This window comes from Nansenia antarctica, assembly GCF_963989245.1.
Source record: "Nansenia antarctica genome assembly, chromosome: 2".
Lineage (NCBI taxonomy): Eukaryota > Metazoa > Chordata > Actinopteri > Argentiniformes > Microstomatidae > Nansenia > Nansenia antarctica.
In genome coordinates, this window is record NC_137675.1 from 71,789,680 (window position 1) to 71,801,897 (window position 12,218).

Consider the following 12,218-nt stretch of genomic DNA (forward strand, 5'->3'; position numbering starts at 1 on the left):
AGCCGCCTCTGGCTGATAGAAAACCCTGTAATCAAATAATCAAAGCAGCTCCATGTCAGCTGCCACAGCGCTGAGATCAACTGACCTGATTAAACCCTCTTTAACGACGGCCACGGCCTCCGTTCCTCCCTACACATTATTAATCAATGGCCAGGCTTCTTGTATAAGGCCAAGGCACACTCCTGATTAGACTTGCTGGATCAACAAGGGACATTATTAAAATTGATTTGAAATTGTCATCCAAGGTTTATATGGAAACATGAATATTGGGAAGAATGTGGAAACTGCAGTTTAAGCTTTGAGTATTAGACTTCAAGTCAATAGCCTTTTCCTAAACTGAATGTGGGTGTACCATCACAACCAACCAGTGAGGAAAAAAAATTAAGGTTCTACCCACGACCCTCGACACACAAGTTCATTGTGGATCAATAGAGCTGCTGCCAAGTCCAAAAGCTATTACTAAGACCATTGCCTTGACAGAGCGAGAGAGAGACTACGATGCTTTAATGAAAACCTTCTGTCTTCTCCCTCTGTTTACAGAACTGTAATTCACAGGCATAGGAACACAGTACCCTTTTGACTGCTGGGTAAAACATTGAACACTTTCAAAATAAGAATCTCTTGAAATGCTGGAAATAGCTAGATAGAGGAGACTGAATAGTGTGTGTGTGTGTGTGTGTGCGTGCGTGCTTGCGTGTGTGTGTGTGTGCACGTGCACGTGTGTGGGTGTTCACTAAATGCTCACAGTGACGGTGTACTTTGGCTTCTGTGGTCTTTAGTACATTTAACGAGGCGTCTTGTATGTGGAAGCAATATAAGGAGCTGAGATGAGCTTTGTTTCAGCTCAGAGTTCGGCTCAGACACAATTAAGCTGATTGGATCTGATTACAATTACCCACTAATGACCACGAGAACTGTGGGCTACAAGTCCCCTCACCAAATGACTACTAATAAAAGATACATGTCCTCTATTCAACCTGATGATAACAATGAACTTTTTTCGCATTATCTTTCCAAAAGGAAAGAAACACTGTGGGAAGTCGTCTAGAATCTCCTAATTCAAAGTGCAAAGCTGAGTTAATTAGCTGGAGCTAAATGTACTGTTTCCCACTGTGCTGGACTCACGGTCGCAGGGGAGGATGTGAAAACACAGTCACAGCCACAGCAGCAGCAGCAGTAGCCTGTACCAGCCACAGTCCTGGAACCGAGGAATTGAAGAGAGACGGTCTGACCACCCCCTGATAAAGACCCTCTAAAGACACAGACTGCCTTCTGCTATAGAGCTGCTCTCTCTCTCTCTCTCTCTCTCTCTTCCCTCTAGGCTAGGCTACGAGAGAGGAGCTATGTTTACTGTCTCCTGTGTATATCCTCACATTTGTACTGGATTGTGCATGACTTCAGACTTTCCAGAACTTGACTGAAGTTTCTAAACTTACAAATTGATTGAGAATATTTTTGATCATTCGTTTCCTTTTCGAAATGATGTGTTTTTACCGATTTTTTTCTCTTTGTTTTGGACTCTGTCAGTGCATGGTTGCCTGTGGAGAAGTGAGGGAATGTATAAGCTGGAGACATAAGCAATTTCAAAAATTAGAGGAAATACATTTGTACATTTTGACAGAAATCTGTCATCTAGCCAAGTCCCTCTGGCAACCTAAACAAAACATCTCTGGGGTAATGGTAGAGGGAGAGGGAGAGCAAGGGAGGGAGAGAGACGGAGAGAGAGAGGGGGGGGGGGAGAGGGAGAGGGAGAGGGATAGGGGGAGAGAGACGAAGGGCAGAGAGAGGGGGTGCATATAACCGTATAGTCTGGTGTGCATGGCCAACAGTTTGGGCAACCGACTGCATCTTGACCCTTGGTGGAACAGGGAAAAGAGTCTGGACCATACGGCTCTCAGATCTCTCAGCTCTCTCAGTCTCGGATCACCCTGGGCAGAGTGGAGAGTGGCCTTCAGACCACTGACCGTTGGCCATAGAGAAACATTGCAAGGTTCTGAAGCCCAGTAAACCGATGGTTTACCCATGTGACACACTTGAACTACAGTTAGCGGTGTATGTCAATGCGCCCAGTAGCCTTGAGGTTAGCCTTGCTTCAGTGTGATTAAGTGTAAATGACTGGAGGTGAACCATCTAGCTGACAGCAAGGTCAGGGACACAGACCGAGTGGGTGGGAGGTTGTCATCAGTCAGTCCAAACCCACTGTCTAGTGTCTACAGAAGAGGGATTGAGGAGAGACACAGAGGAATGACATATACCTAAGTGTAACGTATATACAGAACGCACGCACGCACACACACACACACACAAACACACACACACACACACACACACACACACACACACACACACTACAGCTTATGAAGGGTTCTTTATCAGCCATGCATGGTTTTCATTTCTGAGAGATTATACCCATTCAGGAGTAGGGTGAAATTGACATATTGACTTATATTATAAGAATTATATGAAATGGGGAGGTAAACAAGAGAGCAAATCCAACAATTGTGCAATGACTGAGGACACGGGCACCTACCCTCTGCTCCTGTGTAGCAACAAACGTCTGGAACCCCGGTGCGACCCCAAAGCCCAGCTCATGGACGAAGGGGGGCTCAGCCTGGCTGTGGATCTGCACCCGCACCCCAGCCTCAAATGCTGTCTCCTCTGTAGAAACACACACACACACACACACAGAGGGAGTCAACAGAGTAACGATTGTTCACTGGCACACACACACACACACACACACACACACACACACACACACACACACACATGCACACACATTGGTATTCTCCCGGTCTTTGTCGCTGAAAGAAAGAAATAGTTCACACTGGACAAATCTACACACATACTTTTTGCATGTAAACATTTTACAATTATTTTATGAAACCACCTTGAGCACATTTTCTGCCTTCTTCCTCACTATGGATATGACACACACTTTCAGTGTAAAACACTGTACATTTTCAGTGTAAAGTCGGACCATTTGCCTTGGCTCCACATCAAACAGAGATGCAGGAATAGAGATTCCAGGACAGGTTGTATGCTAACTCTACAGATGAAAAGGCTTTTTATCAGGTGATTCAAAGGTGCTCGCTCGCTCGCTCGCTCACGCACACACACACACACACACACACACACACACACACACACACACACACACACACACACACACACACACACACACACACACACACACACACACACACACACACACTAATGTAAGGACACTAGCAGAAGCACTGACACTCTTCTAGACAATTCTAGCCTCTTCCAGACAATCTCACACACTCCCCCCATAGACCAAATGGAGGCAGTCAGACAAAAACACGAACAGGCATTTACAGGGAGAGGAGAGGCTTTATTAAGATCAATAACTGTCTCAATCCCTCAAGTCCAGTGGTGATGATCTTGTACGTTCAATCAAACCTGACAAGCACCAGCTTCAATCAGGTGGAACCGGAGTGAAAGCAGCCCCAGCTCTTGGGGTTTGTCTGTCTCTTAAATGGTCAGCCGTGACAGAGAGCACAGACACAACTCCAACTCCCCACCGTTCCTCAATCAAAGATCTGCACTCACAATGGCAACACACTGTTGCTACATTTAGGAGGAGAATGGGGCTAATACCGGGGGGAATTAAATAATACAGGTGGTGTTGGTCAAACCAGGAGCCAGTGAAGAAAGTTCCGGGAACAGCTTTGGTGTGTTTGATTGGTTTCTAAAAGAATCGACTTTTCAGCAGTTGGATCCTTCAGGCAAACCGGATGTTTTTATTTTGACAGGGACATGGCTAACCACAATCATTATTGGATGCTGATACAACCCTTGATGGCTACAATGTCTTCAGGTCTGATAGGGTGGGAAGAGGTCATGTTTTCAACTATGGGGGCACATGTTCAAGTTTAGACCATTAGAAGGGCAGCCAATAGGGCACATCCTCTAATGTTTGCCACTCAAAAGGGCACTTTAGTGCAATGTTTTTCAACGGTGGGAGCACATGGTCAAGTTTAGACTATTGGAGGGGCACCAGTAGGGCACGTCCTCTCATTTTCGCCACTCAAAAGGGCACTTAAGCATGACGTTTTTCAACTGTGGGGGCACATGGTCAAGTTTAGACCATTGGAGGGGCACTAATAGGGCACACCCTCTCGTTTTTTCAACCGTGGGGCGGTCGCTGATGTTGATACTGTAGGAGGAAGATTTTTTAGGCGAGGCTCCTCTCTGTCCTCGATTATGGTCAATTGTAAATTGGCCATTCGTTTCTGTGCCCGAGTACTTGGAACTACCTGAGGAATCTGAGGGATGTGCTGTACATGTTTTAATTGATGATACTGTGTTCATTTTGTAAGCATGGTATCCCTGAAAATGTAATATTGGTCTTAGTGGGACACCCTGCATAAGTAAAGGTATAAAGGAGGTCAATTACTATGGTAATTGCTCTTCTCTCTGGTCGTTTCAAGTGTGATTTCATCTCCCAGTGAGATGGGAAAGCATGGAGCAGAGGGGAAGAAGAAAATCAGTTGGTGGCAGAGGAAGAGATTGGTCTTGGAGTGTGTGTTATTGTGTATTCGTGTAGGCGCATGTGTGTATGAAATCAAATAAGCACACTCTGGCTGTCGGGGGTTGGTGCCTAGGGTCAGACTTGTTCTGCAGTTTTCACTCAGAAACATTTCACCCCACCTCCACACGCATACACGCATGCACGCACGCACACATACACACACACACACACACACACACACACACACACACACACGTACACACACACACACACACACACACACACACACACACACACGCCAACCAGGATGTTTGCTCATATCTATACTGCCCGACCCCCACTGAGCCCCTCTCCAACCATGCACTTTTATTACTATTTCATACAGCAGATTCAGCACCAGACTGGAAGAGCGCTCACTAAAGCACAGTTACGTGTCAATGCACACACACACACACACACACACACACACACACACACACACACACACACACACACACACTCTTCTGTATTGATCATAGTTCCAAACCATCCTAATTTTCACATGCCTCTACCCATGAGGTAGAAGTGTACAGAGGTTGAAGAGTGTGTGCATTCATAACAGAGAGAACAGAGAGAGAGAGGATGAGAGAGAAGGCTTCCTCATGTTGGCTCTGTTTAAAGTTCCCCTGTTCTTGTTCCTAACATGGTAAATATCAGAGAAGATGGCAGGTTATTAGAGAGGGAGAGAGAGAGAGAGAGGAGAGAGAGAGAGAGAGAGAGAGAGAGAGAGAGAGAGAGAGAGAGAGAGAGAGAGAGAGAGAGAGAGAGAGAGGAAAAATTACTCATTGGCTACCAAGGTAATCATTCCAGGTAACAACGTTCATTAGTGGTAAATCTAATAAACCGTGGCAGCTTTCTGAAAAGGAACAAACAAACAGCTAAATGGATATCAGAATCTATAGAGAGGGACGGAAAAACAGAGATAGGAAAGAAGGATAATTAAAGAAACGGTGGAGGATGGGCAGTGGGATGGGGAGTGGGATGAGAAGCAAGCGAGGGACATGTGGTAGAGAAATAAAGATGGAAGAGAAATGTGTCCATGGTGAAAAGATGATAGAGAAAATCTAAGTAAAGTACTTCCCTTTCATGGGCCAGTTCTCCTATCCTCTCTTCTTCGCTCCGCTCCTCTCTTCTCCACTATTGTCCTCTCTTCTCATCTCTTCTCTTTTCCACTATTCTTATCTTATCCTCTACTCTCCTGATTTCACTGGATCACAATGACTCAGACTTCATAGTTGCAAAGGATATACATTCTGTTCCAAAAATATTTGTGTATCTAGTGTACAGTAGCAGTCAAAAGTTGGGACACATGTTCCCATTCAATTGAATGGGGAAGTGTGTCCAAACTTTTGACTGGTACCGTATGCTGAGGTAGCATGCACAGTACACGTGCAAGGAATAGACACAGACACTGTTTCTCAAAAATACCAATCAGGCATAACCAAATAAGACAAAATTCAGTGTGTTTGACAAATGTGTCCCTGAGTTCTACTGTGAACACCTTGTGGCACCTACTTACAGTGGAAGGAGGAAGGAAATGAGCGTTCACTTTTATAGTTCTTAAGGTGAGATAATTAGCTGCTTAGGGATTAAAAAAAAAATACCCTTCAAAAGATTTACCCAACCCTGCACTGTTCTGATGATTCAGGTTATTTTAAAGAGAGAGAGAGAGAGAGAGAGAGAGAGAGAGAGAGAGAGAGAGAGAGAAAGAATAAGTTACTACTAAAGGTGAGATAATTAGCCGCTCAGGGATTTTCGTTAATATCCTTCAAAACAGTCTTTTTACCTAAGCATGTAGTACAAGCACAGGTTTGCTTTACTCTTTCTTCTTCTACTTAAAAACTCATCTTAAAGCTGTTGTATAGATTGTGAGTCCAATAAACACACATACCAAGATGTCAAGTGTTTTACGCCGTCCTGCAAACATTATGTAGTTACCCTGTGGAAAACCCCCCAACTGATAATACCTAATCAATATGAAGCAGCCTGCTTTGAACAAGGGTGCATGAGAGAACAAGATGTCTGATCTCAGAGCTGAGACTAGCTGGGCGTTCATTCACACTTCATGAGTTCATATGAATTCCATTTAGAGACAGGCACAATGCATCAGTGGAGATTGGTGAGGCAGACATGTTTGATACCATTCCTCATTCCATTCCATACATTACAATGAGCCCGTCCTCTGGTTTGGAGAAAATCACCCAAGATGAGTTTCTAACCAGTGAGTGGGCCAGCGCCTTGCATGGCAGCTTGCCGCCATTGGTGCGTGAATGTGTGTGTGAATGGGTGAATGAGAGGCCGTTGTAAAGCGCTTTGGAGCAGCTTTGGAGCAGCAAAAAAGGCGCTATATAAGTGCATTCCATTTACCATTTTACCATTTACCATTTAATCACTTGACATTCATTGTCGAATCCCACTCGACTTCCCAGCAAATGTGAGATGCACTTAAGAGATCAAGCCTCAACGACAACAACAGATGGAAATGACAATGAGTCAAGGTAAGCATCCGTTTCTCTGAGAAAGCGATGTTTTGTCGACTAAAGTCTTGGGAGAAATGCTGTGTATCTAGGCAACAACATAACTGAACTATTTAATTGCAGCACTGGGTACACTGGCTAGGCTGTGTAGATTGATGCTTGTCCGATCCAGATGAGAAATACTGTCGGATGGATTCTGACTCTGTGATCGCCCCTGGTTGATGACCATGAAACCTCCAGGAGCCAAGAAGAAAAGAGCCTCTCACAAGACTCTCTAACTCCCCCCCCCCCCCCCCCTTTTCAGATCAATAAACATCTGAAGCACATCTGAACCCTCCCTCCTCCCTCCGGTACTGTCCACCTCCCACTGCACTAGTAGAACAAGCTCCCTCTCTTTCCTTTACATCTCCCAGGATGCAGCCATGCACTAATCAGACCGATGAGACTACGCAGAAACAAACAGCTCTGAGTGACTGCTGGCCTTTGCTGGGAGGACAGAGAGGAGCAGGCCAGGGGTGGAGAGGGGAGGAGGCGGGGGAAGGGCGTGAGGGGGGTTGGCGTTGAGAGTCCTGGTCTATGTCCGGTGTGGCTGCTCATGAGCTAATGTCCAGATTAATAGTGCTGAGGCCTAATGCTGTTGCTATGAATAAGTCACCCCCCCCCCCCCCCCCAGCTTCCTATGATCCGATGAGTCAGCTCATCTGGGCTAATTTATCCATACAGAGGGATAAACAAGGGTACTGGGCACTCCATGTTGCTGGATGAGACGACTCTACACAGAACCCCTAGAGCTTAGATTGGAACTGAATAAAAAAAAACACACACACCATACAACGCCCAGGACAGCCGAGGCCAGGCACATTGTCTCCTGCTGCTCATCAGAGAACATGTGGAAAATTGATGGGGGGGTACTGCACATTAAACAGGCTCTCCATGGTCGATACTCCTTTTTAGAACAGCCCAGGGTAAATAATGTCCATCTGCTGGGCAGTGCATGGCCTGGCTCTCTGCACCGGGGACTCCCCCTGTCTGCACTTCCCATACAGGGTTCCGACGTGAGCCAGACGCTCAATGAGTTCATTGTGAAATCACAGAGGCAGCCATTCTCTTATGAATGCCAAATGCTAGCTAAATCTGAACCAACCACCAACCAGGGTTATTGAGCCATAGCACTGCTTCAAATATAAAGAGGACATACACACCACAACTTGTTATACGCAAACAAAAGCGGCACCATCATCACCTGTGTCATACATAATGAGGGTGCTGTTAAAGGTTAAAGGTTCAAAGTCAGGTGTGGTGTGTCAGGCCTTACCTGTATCGCCCCACACAGGCAGGTACTCGTCCTGCTGGATGTCCAGCATGATCTCCAGGCCGTTCCCCGTCCCTCCCTTCATCGTAGTCCGCAGAGTTTTCCCCTCCTCTTCTGCGTTGAACATGTAGCACTTCCCATACCTGGTGAACACCTGAGGAGAGAGTGAGAGAGGACATAGGTCAGTACGGGACAGGTGATACCACACGTGTTCGATACCATTCCTCATTCCATTCCAATGATCCCGCCCTCCGATTTCTACCTCCACCAGCCTCCACTGGGTTATACATACAGGCTAGCGTACATCAGGAGGGAAAAAAGTATATTTTCATAAACTAATCACAGAATGAGAAAGTTACTTTTTATTTATCTTTCGATGGGCCACAGTGAGATTAATACACATTGATGGGCCACAGTGACATTAATAAACATGTTTCCTCCCCAGTGTTTATACAGCCTCCTGCATGCATTAAGAAATTAGAAAGCTGGATAATTAGCAAGCTTCATATGATAATGATTATGAGACCCTGCAGCGAAATTCAAATAAGAATAAGATGTATCTTATTAAAAATAAGAGTCCCTATAATTACTAGACAAGTAATATATTTTTTTTTATATCAGAAGGGTATAATCATATATCAGTAGGTCTCTGAAGAGGAAACATGTTTATTAATGTGAAATTGGATTGAACTGGATAACAGTGCGGTAATTATTATTATTATTATGGAAATTTTTTTATTGGACCCTTTCATGAGTTAGAAGTGTGGTGATTGGTTAAAACTGATTTCACATTGAATTATGTAGTCACAAATCCTAGCAGCGTTTAATCGCAACATTGTTTTGTCAAAAAATGATATCTTCATCTCTAAGAAACAAAACACAAAATGACATCTTGACTATAACTCATGAACAGGTAGGCTAAATAACAGTAGCCTACGTTAGAGCCTCTAGTTTAAAATAACCCAATTCCAGCCACAGACTGATTAGCGTGATTCACAGTGGTGGAAAATCTGTGTGTCAACTCTCATTGTGCAGTCCTTCTGTGTCCAGGGTTTTCCCAACACTATGTTACAATTGCCCCGAACCCTAGCAACCATCACACACTTTATGTGCAAGCTAGTTGGCAAGAATTCGGACACATATTCATTTGTAGCCAACTGAACTGTAATCATAATGATACAAGTTAGGATTAATAGACATTAACCTTAAAACAGCAGAAGAAAAATACTGTAGATCAAACAAGTTACATTTGCCCCTTAACAGTTTTTCCCTGCAGATATTGATATGGTTGACTGAATGTAGTATCCATGTAGGAATACACCTAACTATTCATACGTACTGAGTGAGTTTCATCCCTCTAACTTATTTATGATTGGAGAAAAGCAGGGTGTTACAATTGAATTCCTACTGAATTCTGATTCTGATTGTATGTCCCAGGTCTCCCCTACAGTACAGTACAGTACATGGGAGCTTAGTGTTGTCCTTGATAGAAATTCACCATCAATCCCAATGGCACACAACCTCCTACACGTTCCCCTACAATTACAAATAATTGGCTTTGTGTGTATACATTGGCGACAAATCCTATAATTTCAGGGTAATGGACCATGTGGCTGTTAGGCCCCCCCGGAATCCCTCCCCCCTCCCCCCTGCACAGTAGCTGGATGTCCAGAGTCATTACAGTGTGGAGCCTGGCCCTCTGTGAAGGACAGCTCATAAACAGTCTCTGGCTGAGAGGCGTCCTAGAGAGAGAGAGAACCTCTCAGCCTTTATATCTCTTATATTGGGTAAAGTAGAGCCAGATTAGGCCCTAAAGAAACGTATGAGACAGTGAAAAACCAGAGGCACCTCTTCCCAGTAATTACTTAAAAGCTGTGCTCACTCTGTCATTACTGGCATAGGGTTTAGAAAATAGATTTTTTTTAGTGGAAGCTGTTGAGGTTCCATTATGAAATGGAAAAGGCAGACAAAAGGTATCAAATGACTTTCAGCTTAACCTCATACTCCATCAAACAAAGAGGGCTGGTATTGCCAGTCACCGCTAGCTAATGACTTTGAGGTGAGTACAAATAATAGATTAACGTTTATGGCGGAGCACAGCCGATTTTGAGTCGTGTAACACATGCACACATGTAAATGAGACAGGAGTTGTGAAGTCCCCGCTTATGAATAATAATCACCCTAACAACCTACTTCAACCTACTTCACCTTCCCTGCTCAACATGGAAGAACGATTGGATGGGATCAGACCTATAATGGATTGCTGTCTGAATTTTTTTCTCTCCAAAAGATAGATACATACTCCAAGCCTTCTGATTGAATGCTATCAGCTGCCAGTATCTGGTAAAAGATAAGTGTGGTATATACCATTATTGATGTGAGCTAGTTTTTGCTGTGATTTGAACATCTTGCACCCAGGGATAAGAGGAGCAAAAAGTTGCCCACTATCGACATGATTGATTGGCCACGACCAGTGTCTGGGTGCAGTATCAATGTGATTGATTGGCTGGGCTAAAGCAGTTTGGTCATACACAGGTGTGGGTAGGGGGAGGGAGATATGAGGGCCCATGAAGAGGTGTCTAGTAGCTCCCTCCTTACTGACACAGATATGAATCTACATGAAAAAATCTGAAGCTAAGAGCTGCCAGAGCATAGTACAGAGATGGGGACGGGGAATACATATTCATAGGGCCATCACTCCTGCTTTACGTGGACCTGAGTGTGTTTAACTGCATGGATGGATCCTGGAGCGTTTCAAGAGCCCTCCACCAACATGCCTGTAAAATAGACGCTTATTGTTGTGTGTTGTATTTTACGACCGGGTAGGATTCTTTTGCAGAGAGTTGCTGCATAAGCTATCTTGCAACATTGAAGGGCAGCTGTGGCTCAGGAGGTAGAGCCGGTGTCTAATGATTGCAAAGTCGGAGGTTTGATCCCCGGCTCCGCATGTCGAGGTGTCCTCGGGCCAGATATTGAACCCCAAATTGCTCCCAATGAGCAGGCCGGCGCTTTGCATGGTAGCTTGCCACCATTGGTGTGTGAAACTGTGTATGAATGGGTGAATGAGAGCCTCTGAGAGAGCCATGAGAGGCTATTGTAAAGCACTTTGGAATAAGGCACTATGTCCGTAAAGTGCAGTCCATTCCATTGAAGGAATAACAAAATTATACCTCGGGTGTTGCGAGGTGTCACTAAGTTCAAACAGGTTTCAAACCCTTTGTAGATACTTTCTGCCAAGGAATTCAGATGCCTAATGAAGCTTGCAAGGTTAGTACTCCGAAACCTATTGTGTCAATGAGCTGTTTGAGTGGACCCTGATTTATATTTACACCCTTATCTGTGTGAACAAGACGCCTCAGTCCTCCATGTCACCTTGATTCACCTTAATAAAAGTGTGCACTAATGATGTCTTAGACAAGCTTCATTAAGCATCTGCCCAGATCCTCCAGAGACTCAAGTGCTCCCTTTTAACCCTCAGAAACTAATTAGGCAGATAACATTATGTTTAATTACCCACTGGTCATCTTCACTTTCATGATATGTTGATATGTGTGTGTGTGTGTGTGTGTGTGTGTGTGTGTGTGTGTTTGTGTGTTTGTGTGTTTGTGTGTTTGTGTGTTTGTGTGTGTGTGTTTGTGTGTTTGTGTGTTTGTGTGTGTGTGTGTGTGTGTGTGTGTTTGTGTGTTTGTGTGTGTGTGGTTGTCTGTATGGGAGCATTAGCCTCTTCTGTCAGACTCTCATTCTCTTTTCCAGTGTAGTATAGTGTGAATGACAAGGGTAAGACCGGGTCAGCCTCACCTGCCACTGGACAGAAAAAGTGCCAACAACAACCTTCCAGTATGGTTCTGTCATATTCCTACCCTGAAAACATCGGTCTCTGACCCAATATCCC

General features: G+C 44.6%; 1 protein-coding gene across 1 annotated transcript in view; it reads right to left on the reverse strand.

Moving 5' to 3' along the window:
* Window positions 1–12,218, reverse strand: part of asic2 (acid-sensing (proton-gated) ion channel 2) — a gene marked incomplete at both ends in the record, with an annotated part of 282,422 nt that overhangs the window by 13,119 nt on the left and 257,085 nt on the right. Inside the window, 2 exons of the mRNA XM_080524113.1 lie at window positions 2,531–2,658; window positions 8,330–8,480. Coding sequence (XP_080380239.1) covers window positions 2,531–2,658; window positions 8,330–8,480 — 279 coding nt within the window. The remainder of the gene's footprint in view (window positions 1–2,530; window positions 2,659–8,329; window positions 8,481–12,218) is intronic.